Source organism: Mauremys mutica, chromosome 9, assembly GCF_020497125.1.
Source record: "Mauremys mutica isolate MM-2020 ecotype Southern chromosome 9, ASM2049712v1, whole genome shotgun sequence".
In the NCBI taxonomy this organism is placed as follows: domain Eukaryota; kingdom Metazoa; phylum Chordata; order Testudines; family Geoemydidae; genus Mauremys; species Mauremys mutica.
The window spans coordinates 17,537,403-17,549,585 of record NC_059080.1 but is presented as its reverse complement, the minus strand read 5'-3'; the positions used below and the strand labels follow the sequence as shown (position 1 = coordinate 17,549,585).

General features: G+C 41.0%; 1 protein-coding gene across 8 annotated transcripts in view; it reads right to left on the bottom strand.

Moving 5' to 3' along the window:
- Window positions 1–695: 695 nt before the first annotated feature.
- Window positions 696–12,183, bottom strand: part of COL4A5 (collagen type IV alpha 5 chain) — a 136,054-nt gene continuing 124,566 nt past the window's right edge. For all 8 annotated transcript variants that reach the window (XM_045029291.1, XM_045029292.1, XM_045029293.1 and 5 more), the window contains 4 exons: window positions 11,736–11,913; window positions 5,341–5,455; window positions 4,854–5,026; window positions 696–2,243 (listed from right to left, as the gene is read on the bottom strand). In XM_045029291.1, coding sequence (XP_044885226.1) covers window positions 2,162–2,243; window positions 4,854–5,026; window positions 5,341–5,455; window positions 11,736–11,913 — 548 coding nt within the window. In that variant the 3' untranslated portion in view covers window positions 696–2,161. The remainder of the gene's footprint in view (window positions 2,244–4,853; window positions 5,027–5,340; window positions 5,456–11,735; window positions 11,914–12,183) is intronic.

Here is a 12,183-nt window from a genome sequence, read left to right as displayed (position 1 = left end):
CCAGCGCTGGTGAACTCTCCCAGCGCTGGTGCTTTGACTACACTTAGCGCTTCAAAGCGCTACCGCGGCAGCGCTTTGAAGTGCTAAGTGTAGCCACAGCCTCAGGGGCTGGTGTTTATGGTAAGAGGGACAGGAGTTGGGGTTTGATGTAATCTTTAGTTAACAGTTTTCTGATTGGGAGTTAGCAGCAGCTGGTTCAGTTTTGTTTCTTTACATGTAAGATCAACCAAATAAAATAAGTAGACGGGAATGTTTGGTTCTTTTGTTCACTCTCTACCATCATGGATTTGCAGGCAACTCACAAAAGGGTAGACATGAGCCTTGTGGCTGTATTACAGGCCCAATACCCTAATGTTATACACGTATAAACAAAGCATGAGGCGTACATAGACTACTTTAACATTTAAAAACACACCAAGATGACACTATTATATTTTAGAGTAAACCTTTGTATAATTGCCATTTTCATATTTACACAAATGCTATTAATCCTCCACTTATCTCATTTTATTAACCTTTGGCACCTCGCCTAGTAACTCATTTCTATGTCTCAGTTTTCAGCAGGGATATTCCCTTTTTTTTTTTTTTTTTTTTTAAGTGGCTGCAAGCCTAATGTATAGCTGGCATCAGAAATTCAGAGACAGAACAGCCATTAGCCAGATGTCACTGATAATTAATTAGCATTACTCAAAATCAGTTGAAATATACTTTGCTTTTATAAAGCAATACATTAATTCTCAGGCTAATGAATGGTGAAGGTGGGAAAATACAATGAATATCTCAAGGAAGGCTGATCACCTGGAAAACGCAGTCTCACTTCCTTTGTTGGGGAGTGCTAAAAGCTTATACATAAATGCAATAGAATTGACCACAGAAATCAAACAAGCACAAATAGTTCTGTGTACAAAATGTGATGATAAACTATTGCAAAACATGACAATCTAGGACAGATACAGTAGGATTCGTATATGCTGATGCAAGAAACAAGGAGCTCTATGACCTTTCACGGCCTTTATTGAATTATACATACACAAAAACTGTTGCCTTGTATAAATCCATCATGGATGTGTATAATTCACATAAAAATGATTAGAGGATACATTTATAAATATGAAAAAGATCAGTTTTTGCTTTATTTCAGTTTTTTCAGAGTGTACAGCTATTCTGGATAATATACATGACACCACTTTGGAGCAAAGAAAGTTTTTGTAAGCATAATCTTAAATGCTTTGGCAATTTGATATTTCCACGGGGTATTTTTTGCTGAAGCAAACTGGTTACTACTAAATCACGAATATGACTTGTTTTTATTTAAAAAAAAAAAAGACATCGGATATGGCTAATCATTTCACATATTTTCACAGAATAAAAAAATCCTTTAAAAATGGTTTGGATTTCTAAGCACAAATAACACCATCAATAGCCTGGTGTAAGTATAAACATTTAAAACCCTGATCAAAATGACTATTGTACATTCCCCAAATAAAGTCAGATTGGAACTTGAGGGAGGAAACAAAACTTTAAAAATCAGTAGTAGTTTGGTGTAAGAGGTACAGATTCTCTCCATTGCCCTTGATTTTATATAAAATCCTGCTGTATATTTAAACTTATTTTTAATACACTTTTTGTGAAGAGTGATTTTAGGCTGATTTGTGTCTAAATAATTGAAGGTTTGAATTAAAAAGGTGTTTACACAATATACACATTTCATTACTTACAAAGAGAAATAAGCTTAACATTTCATATTAAAAACCTGGGATACAGTAGGGTTAGTAGCACCATGAAAAAGTGTTTTTCAAAACTGCAGTCTTGTTATTTTAAACATACTCAGTGCATTGTATTTTGTTGTTTTTTTCTCTTGGTTGATCAAAAGTGCCATTTTGGTACTAGGAGAGAAAAAACTTCATCTTCTGATCCTTTGTGAACCTCAAGCGGCTTTTCCATTTCCAAGAGATCAATTCCTTTGTCTCAGTCCTTTTGACAAATATGCACCAGACAGCCTTGGTTTGGCACTTTGGTGAGGTACACCTCAATCTGCACTTTTCAAACAGTTTGGATTTGTTTTTGTTTTTGTTTCTTTCCGCACAGTAGCACCATTGTTACAGCAGGAGGACAGTGCACCCTAGGAATACTCATTGTTTTACAAAAATTCTCCAAGATGTTACGTCCTCTTCATACAAACTTGACAACGACTAATACGTGTCCTCAGGTCTCCAGCTTTCAGTGTCTCTGACTGAGGTTTACTGGTTGATGGAAACACAAACACACAAGGTTAGCTTTTCTTATGCTTACAGGAGCCTGGACTTGCAAGGTGCTGAGTGCCTTTCACATCAATAGTACTTAAGGATGTGCTTAAGTGCCTTCCTGAAAGGGAACTGCATGTGCTTACCACCTTCCTTGATCAAGCACTTATTTCATTACTCTCCCTAAAATCCCTCATGAGTCGTGACAGTTGTTTATTTTAGACCAGTATTTCAATATGTAGAAGGTGCTGTGCCAGCAAACTGCATCAGCCCAACATGCCAGACAGTCGGGGGCAGTCCACAAAAACTGATTTGAGTAAAGGCGTCTTTTAGAAATGACATTTGTTGGGCAATTACAAAATACAACACGATCTATCTCCCCTCTTGCCCCCGGCCACCTAACATGGAAGAATTTACATCTGTAATCTTTTGACTTCTCATTTGAATGGGATTATTCCATAATCAAATGTCATTGTCCAATTGAGGTGAAAATGTAAAGATGACAGATTTAACAAATTATTTCCTTCTGCTGTGTAAGGGTACGTACATGAGTGATTATAAAAAAGTCCATCTCGGTCATAGAGTTTAAGGCCAGAAGGGACCACCAGATGATCTGTCTGACCTTCTGTATATCACCGGCCACCAGTGGCACCCAGCACTCACACACTAAACCGAACAACCAAAATTAGACCAAAGTATTACAGCTCACAGGAGGCTAGACTAATATCCGCCCGTAGGTGAGACCAAGGTGCACCAGTTCTGGAGAACCCTCAATGGCAGGGAAACGATGATAAAGTGAGATCTATCTGTCAAGTGACCCATACCCATACCCTGCAGAGGAAGGCAAAAAATCCCCACAGTCACTGCCAATCTGACATGGAAAATTCCTTCCTGACCCCACGTATGGTGATCAGTTAGACCGTGAGCATGTGAACAGGAACCCTCCAGCCAAGCACCTGAGAGAGAGAATGCTCAGTGCCACCTCAGAGGCCTGACTCTCTCCATTCAATGTCATCTCCAGCTGTGGCCAGTTCTGATGCTTCAGAGAAAGGAGCAGGGGTAGGCAACCTATGGCACAAGTGCCAAAGGCAGCACACAAGCTGATTTTCAGTGGCACTCACACTGCCCGGGTCCTGGCCACCGGTCCGGGGGGCTCTGCATTTTAATTTAATTTTAAATGAAGCTTCTTAAACATTTAAAAAAACATATACTTTACATACAATAGTTTAGTTATATATTATAGACTTATAGAAAGAGACCTTCTAAAAACATTAAAATGTATTACTGGCATGCGAAACCTTAAATTGTGAATAAATGAAGACTCAGCACATCACTTCTGAAAGGTTGCCAACCCCTGGAAAGGAGATTTAAAAAATAAAACAAAGCAAAATACCACACAGTGAGGGGGAAGGGGAGGAGAGAATCTATTCCTGACCCCTGCAGATGGCCAGCTGAAACCCTGAAGCATAAGCTTATATTTCTAAAAGACAAACTGGAAGTGAACCCCTGGCTATTGAGCTGTGCCCCTACCATCACATGCAAGCCTGTCATTACTTGGTCACATATGAGTAGTCCACTTCTTTCAAGTGAATGGTATAAACACATTTTTGAAAAGGAAAAGGAGAAATAAATAGAAAGCTATGTTTGGGTGAGATTGAAAATAGTGAATGATAAGGAGGATCCATGAGGGTTATTACTGGTCAGGAAAACATGTTAATTACCACTGATCAGCCACACTGCAAACCAATGGCATAATGACTGCCTAATACAAAAATAAATGGTACTACTTAGGTGTTCTAATTGGAAGTAACTTGACTTCATGTTGTAGATACCCACTAACATTGTATAACACATTTTGTGGATAAAGCTCATTGTGCAACAGTCATCTTTCAATATAGCTGCAGTCAGAACTTGTTAATTCTCATTTGAGACACAAGTCACCATTCGGTAATAAAATTAGTTTCTATGAAAGCAAGTTATTTTTCCATAGAACAACGGTGCCACTCTAAACTTGTGAAGGAAGCAATAAGAGTAGAAGCCTGAAGAGTTTGCAAAATCCTAAGGTGAAATCATGGCCCCAGAGAAGTCGATGGCAAAACTTTCATTGACTTCAATGGGGCCAGGATTTCACCCCTGTACTTCTGCAAACAACATTTGAGATATTTGAGTCTGTCTAAATGTCAAGAAAAAACACAAAAATGATCATTCAGTGCCAGACTGTGACATCGTTACTCACATTGAATAAATACATCACTCTTTGATACTGTCCCACTCATTACAAAGGGACTACTTTTGGAATAAGCTACTAGTCAATATGAGTAAGGGTGGGCAGAAAGTAGCTCTGAGCTTGCAAAACAGGCAATAGAATGCACCCCAGCAAGTACAGACAAGATGTAAAGGATTCTGTCAAGTAAACAAATTCCTGAAAAACTGGTCTTCGAAAGCATGACACACATTTAGACGAGGGAAAAGGCACAAATTACCAGTTTTACAAGGATTAATTAAGTCTTCAAATAAGGATCTAAATCACCATTTGTCCTTAGAAAATAAATGTGATTTCCAATGCATTCAGTACACAGTAAGTGATGTGCAAGAAATAAGCTCTCTTACCTAAACATTTCTGATATCTCTACAGTTGCCAGCCAGAAACTGTATGAATTAGCGTAGTAATTACAAGTACCACGACCATGACACTCAATAAAAGGAGCTGAGCGGAATTCTTCTAAACAGGAACCGGGGGATGCCAAGGCCTGTCCAGAGCCCTCTGCACCAGCACTAGTGTGCTAGAAAAGAAACAACTTGTAAGTTCAACTGGGATCCATAAGCACTAGGAGAAGTCACCCTGTTTAAAAAAAAAATCAAGTTAATTCTTTTTTCCTGTTTGTTAAGACAGTGCCATAGATGATGTTTACCTCGGGTTACCGATTACCATGGCATCTGAATTTTGGGAAATAACTGATCTCTGTTACCATAGTTGGCAGCTACAGGTAAACGTCATTTTAATGGTACAAACTATAGTTTGTAACAGAAAATCCCAAAGTAGCTAGTACAAAACACAAACAGCAGTAAATTTGGGGAGAGAGGAGGAGGCCCTTACCATCATGAAAGAATAACCAATCCAAAGAGAGTCCCAACCTTGCGGACATGATGGAATTTGAATGGTCTGACTATGGACAGCTATAACCATGGCAGGAGCTTCACACACGGCACATCTAAACATGAGGAGAGGTATCAAAGAAACATCACGCCATTACAATAATGTATTAAGTAAGCCAAATACAAATTTTATTTCAGGAGAATTTAGAGAAATGACATGAAAAATTGGGAAAAAATAATGTAAGAAAGGCTGCTATAACAATTTAGATCTACTGTACCCCTCAAACAGTTTTATATGTACGCAGAATTTCCCACTGCATCAGTGAACAAATAGGAATACAGAATTTTTTTTGTATCTAATTGCATTGAGTACCTTTAAAAAAACTAACCTTTAATGAGCCCAATCAATCACTTCTTATGCAGGCAAAACTGGGAGAGCTCTGTTTAAAAATACATAGTACAGTAGACTCCTTAAAAAGGTGCCAGACTGACAGTACTGAAAGCTAACGTCTTTTGGTTTTCCACATAATAGGTCAAATACATAGTGCTAGTTCTAGCTTGCCACAGTATCCTGCCTGTTGTGCACTAATCCTGATTTCAAGGGAACGGTGCCATAGGTCAGAAAGTGCCAGTGGAGTTCAATCTTCAGAATAATCTGAGCATGATCCAAAGGCCATTGAAAGATTCCCAATGACTTAAATGGGCATTGGATCAGGCCCTCAGTCACTAGCTTGTCATCTGAGACTGTTAGCAAGTATGCCAGTCATACTGGGTTTGTATCCAAATCGTAAAAGCCACAGAGTAATAGACTCCAAATGTCAACTCATTTCATCTAGATGATCCAAACAACTGTTGAAAGACAGTGATGCTACGGATATGGGCAAGATTTGAAACAGTGGCCTTAAAGACAGATGTTCTTGCATTTTCATTCTAATTAATTATTAGCTCCAGAGGTGCTGGAACAATTTGTATAGTGGGGGTGCTGAGAGCCATTGAACCAAACTGTAAATCCTGTATATAATGGAAATCACTTAAAGTGAGGGGGGTGCTGCAGCACCTTCCGCACCCCTAGTTCCAGCACCTATGATTAGCTGGACACTCAAGCCCAATATTGCTCTGTTACATGGTTTCACCTCCCATTATCTTCATGTGGAGTTGTATCTACATAAGCAGTGGCAGAAATTGGCCCAGTAATATTTTGCACAAAGCTAACAGTGAAGACTCATATTCAGAGATGTTAGTTACTAGTACAGTAATTGGAGTTCTTTCAGATGATTTGTTCCTATGGGTGCTCCACTCTAGGTGTGTGTGAGCACCCGCATACTTTCCATCAGAGATTTCTGGTAGCAGTGTCTTGGATCTGTGCCTCTGCCCTATAAATCCTTGTGTTTTGATTCATGGGCACATAGGGGAATGCAGAACTGCTGCCGCTCCGGTTCTTTCTCAGCTATAAAATCTGGCATGGCAAGGACTACAGTGTAGAGGGGAAGGAGGGCAGGTAGTGGAGCACCCATAGGGACAAAACATCTCAAAGAACTCCAGTTACTGTATAGGTAATTAACCTCTCCTTCTTCGAGTAGTTGTCCCTATGCATGCTCCGCTTTAGGTGATTCCCAAGCAGAGCTCCAACTATGGAGGTGGGTGCTGAGGAGAAGGATCTAGCACGGTTTGGAGAACAGCTGCACCAAAGGCTGCATCTGCTATGGAAGCTTGCACAATTAGCACAGTGGTGGGAAAAGGTGTGCACAGTCTTTGAAAGTATCTACAGTGGGCAGTGGTGCTGGAACACTTTTAATAGTGGGGGTGCTGAAAGCAGTTTTTACTTTTCAGCCTCATGCCTCCCCCCCATCCACCAGAGCTGGGGCCGGGAGCAGGGCCATGTCTCCGGAAGGGGGGAACCCAGACAGGGGTAAGGGGGCTGAGATGGAGGCCACAGCTGGAAGTGGGCATGAAAGTAAGAAAAAAGGGAAGAAAAAAAAATCAGATCCCAAAGAGGCAGTGGGTCTTAAAGAACCCTCTATAAGGAGCTACTTGAGTCTGTCCCCTCTCAGCTTCCTGGGTTTGATCATCAGCCCACACAGACCTTACGCTTCAATGGCACATGAAATCCACGGAGACAGTGGAGCAGCTGCAATACCTGTCACTGAGGGGAAGGTCTGGCAGGGTTTGAAGCTTGGGGTTTTGTGTACAAGCCATGAAGGCCACAGACAAAAAGGGGCTGAGGGCAAGCAGGAAGTCCCGACCATGAAAACAAAGGTGGGGGGAACCCCCTACCCCAAAAGCACACAGCTTGCCCAGAGGAAAAAAATAAAACCACAAACTAAAGAAAAGAAAAGAACAAGCAAACAAGCTAAGTAATGCTAACGCTACTGGGCACCACAACTCTCCATCTCTAGCCACAGGTGGTTGAGAAGGAACTGGAGCAGATAAACTCCCCTATTTATCCTTGGATTGGAGCATGAGGATGTGTAGGGCGCAGGTACTGGCATACGGACACTGCTACCAAAAATCTCTGATTGAAAGCTCATAGGCGTGTGCACATACCTATAGGGACAACTGCTCAAAGAATTGCAAAATCTCTACCAGATGAGTCAAAAAAGGCTTCTCGATGGGTCAAGCTGGGAGGTTTTTTTTTTCCCTGGAAGTTACTCTGGGTACCTTTGAGCAACCATCCAGTCCCCGCAAAATTTTAAGCCTCTGTGCCAGATAAGAGCAGCAATTCTGTATTGGCTTGTGATGAAAGGTACAGACAAGGTCCTGACCACTTATGCTCATTAAAGATTCCCTTGACACTTTTATAAAAGACTACGCTTGCTAGATCCTGCATCCAGACCAACTTCCAGGTTGGTAGGTAGTTTCTGCTCACCCCTCCCTTCTAGTTTCCACTGGCTAAGGCATTCTTCACTTTCTGTCCGGAACTGTGATACAGTGCTGCTGTGCATTGTTTCATTACATTTCAAGGATGCATGAAATATATTTAAATATAGGGACAAATTTTCAGTTGGCAAAATTCCCCCAAAGGCAATGGAGTTTTGGCAGCTGAGAATCTGGCTCATAGTTTGTAAAGTTTGTTAAGTACTTTGGGAGCCTTGGGTGAAAGGAAATACGCAAACATCTGTCTCTCTTCATAAGATATGATTATATGTTCTTTATGTCACTAATTGTGTCTCTTTGCGTACGTTCATAGCCTCTAGTACATTGTGGATGCTACATAAATCATAAAAATATGCCCAGATGCACAATTTAAGGTTACAGTTGAACCCGGTTATGTTGCCGGCCTAGGGGTTTGCCAAAAAGCGTCGAGATAACCGATGATCGAGATAAACGAAAACCAATATGGCGGCAATATATTAACATGTGCTTGAAATTTCTTTATGTACATGATGTGCGTTAATAAATAAGATGAAGCGATCGGCATGCTATAAAAATGTACATACATGTTTGCTAACAACAAAAGGCATATGTGCACCAACTAACAGCAGAGATTTACCAGTATACAATACAAACCACCGTCGATTCTCGATACAAATCTTTATTATATTCTCCAACATTGCAAACACAAAGATCGCTCACAAAATCACAAAAAACGTGCGGGGTGTAGTTCGTTTTTACAAAAAGCTAACCAGTGTCAAAATTAAATTCGCGAGTCATTTCACTCTGACACAGCTCTGAAAAGTATCGTACACGCGGTTACTATGGTTTCTTTACAAAGTCTAAAATGCTTTGTTGCTTTTTGCCTTTAACAGTCTGCTTGAAAACAAATGCTTCAATATTATTTATGCTGTCTAAAACAGTTTCATCTCCTACAAAAGAACCATACCGTCGAATTTTCTGTAGCATTTCTACCACCTCACCAGCTGAGGGAATTGGTTCCAAATCTTCGTCCGCATCTTCTTCATCTTCTTTGTCATTGCCGCATGCAGATGTGCTTGCCTGTGCTGACTGCACACTTGATACAATGTCTTCATCGGTGATCACGCCATCAGTAACGACGTCTTTGTCGATTTCTATGTAATCTCGGAATTCCTGGACAGTGATGGCTAACTCCTGTGCCTCCTCTTCCAAGATAGCATCTGTAAGGCTTGATTTTCCCGCCACTTCCGCGAGTTCTTCTGCGGCTGCACGGCACTGTGCCTGAAACTCATCATTGGAAATATCCTGAATGACGCAGTGCATCCAGCAGTTTGAGATTGTTTCCTTCTTCACGTCATTCCAGGCTGATCTCAGGAAGTTCATTGCATCTAGAAGGGAAGGGGTGTACTGTGCCTTCTTTTCATCATGGAGCAGGTATTGGCGCATCAACATTTTCCTGTAGTACACCTTAAGCACTTGGATTATCCCCTGGTCCATTGGTTGGAGCTTACTCGTTGTGTTAGGTGGGAGGTAAAAGATCTTAATGGCCTTGAGACCAGGAACATCCGGATGAGCTCTACAGTTGTCCACGATCAGTGCCACCTTCCTTTTCTCTGCTTGGAACTTCCTGTCCCACTTTTTCACCCATGCACTGAATAGATCTCCTGTGATCCAGGCGCTTGGCTGGCCATCGTAATCACATTGGAGAACTTTGGTCTGCTTAAAGCATCTGGGATTCTTGGACTTTCCTATAACGTAGAGCGGGAGTTTTTGGCTTCCATCCATGTTAGCAGCAACTAGCACTGTAAGTCGGTCCTTCGACTTTTTTCCACCGTGACAAGCCTCCCCACGAAACGCCATAGTCTTGTCTGGAAGGCATTTCCAAAACACCCCAGTTTCATCAGCATTAAAAATGTTCCGAGTCTCATAGGTATCCAAAATTGTGCGCATTTGAGTCTTCAGCCATGAATCCACTTGTTCCTGTTGAACCGCAGCGCTCTCTCCACAAATTGCTTTGAAGACAATGTTGTGCCTCTTTTTGAAACGATCCAGCCACCCCTGACTTGCTTTAAAGTCAGGGTGTCCTAGCTTTGCAGCAAGGATGTCCGCCTTCTCCATCAGCAAGGGACCATTGACGGGAAGGTTTGTTGCTCGCGTATTTGTGAACCATTGAAACAGTGCATCGTCGACATCTTTGCGCTCAGCCACTCTAAGTTTTTTTCTTGCTGGATCAAAGACAGACTTCTCGTACATTTGCTTTATCACGTCGGCCTTCTTTTTCCATCCTGAAATGGTGTTTGCTGGAATGCCATGCTGACGACTAAGGTCTGCCGGTTTTGTTCCTTTTTCTAGCTGCAGTATGATTTCATACTTTTTCTCTATTGACTGATTGTCCAGTTTTCTCTTAACACCTCCAGACATTTTTAGAAGGGAAAAAATAAACAGAATAGCTACAGCATGTTATCCTTCAGACAAGATCAACAAGAGTGAGTGAACTAGCATGGGAGTGAACGACCATACGGACCATGATCACGTGCTACGTGAACTCAGCACATGCGCAGTGAACCAAGTACGATCATTTTTATTTATATACTAATATATAAGACGCACGATTGGTCATGGGGATCGAGATAACGGACGTTAAGTGGCAAATTTGGCCCTCTTTTGTGCTCGAGATATTAGGGTACGATGACATAAAAGAACCGACATAACCGATGAGAAAATGCTAAGACAAAGAGAGAATTTGGCGGTTCCACTTCTAAAACGTCGACTTAATACGATTGGCAAGTTAACCGAGGTCGAGATAAATGGGTTCGACTGTATATGCTATTCAAAGAGCAGAGTTGATGGGACTTTGTGAGGTAGTGATTTTGGCCCAGAATTGTAGGCTTTGCTACTCAAGTTTCACAAACCTTGATATTAATAGAAATGTTTTCAGAAATGTAAATAGGTCCATTCAAAACAATCTCTTTTTGCCTGGATTGTCCTGCAGTGTTTGCAACCCAAATACTACAGCATTGCGATGCTGCTGAGAACCAGAAGGTGAAAATGGTTTTAAAAAGGGAAACTAGTTCACTTTCACTGTCCATGATAAATAAAGCACAAGAAATGCTGTGCATAAATGAGAAGTAAAAACAGACATTTAAAAGCTTTTGGCCTATTGTGTTTTTTAAAATGTTTTTAAATGATTATGTCCCCTTAAAGGCACCAAAATTCATGAGATTTTTAGATCAATGGATGGATTAAAAATGAAAAACAATGAAAATGTCCATGGCATTCTTAGGTGCCATGGAAATAAAAGTAGCAATCAGTAGTGGTTGCCAATCCCCTGCTCCGAGGCACTAGACTGGATTACACATATAACACATTCACCGCCATTAAAATAAGAAGTTGTTCTATTATTGCTCAGAGAAAATACATACAACTGATTAATCTTTTTACCATGTCTTAATATTCAGCCTGCAGGCCCAAAACCACATTTCAACAAGAGACGTGCTATCTATTCAGATCCCACACAAAATCTTATGGCCTATTTTGGCTCACCGGCTTATGAATGGCTGAATGCTCTGCCCAGTCAGTGGCTCCATGCTCATTGGCATTGGTTTTGGAGTGGACAGCCAATAGGAATAATCATTTCTTGATGCAAAATTACACACATTGTTGATGTTACAGAACATGAAGGGCATGGTGCTGAAACGTCGGAGACAGCTCCCAGCAGTACCTACAGAATAAGATATACACATATATGAATTATGATACAGAAAAGAATTCTCATCTTACTGTGCTTAAAGGAAATGTAGCGCCCCCCATTTTTAAACACTATCTGCATATTCTTCTCAGCCTCTTATGAATGCACAGCAGGGATTGCCAAACTGAAATATGCGGGCAAAATATTGCCTGTGAATTTCAGTGCGTGACCACTGGTGCAAGCCCATGGAGATGACAGATCTCAGCAGCAAAGCCCCTACCCTTATCTGAATGATCTCCTGGG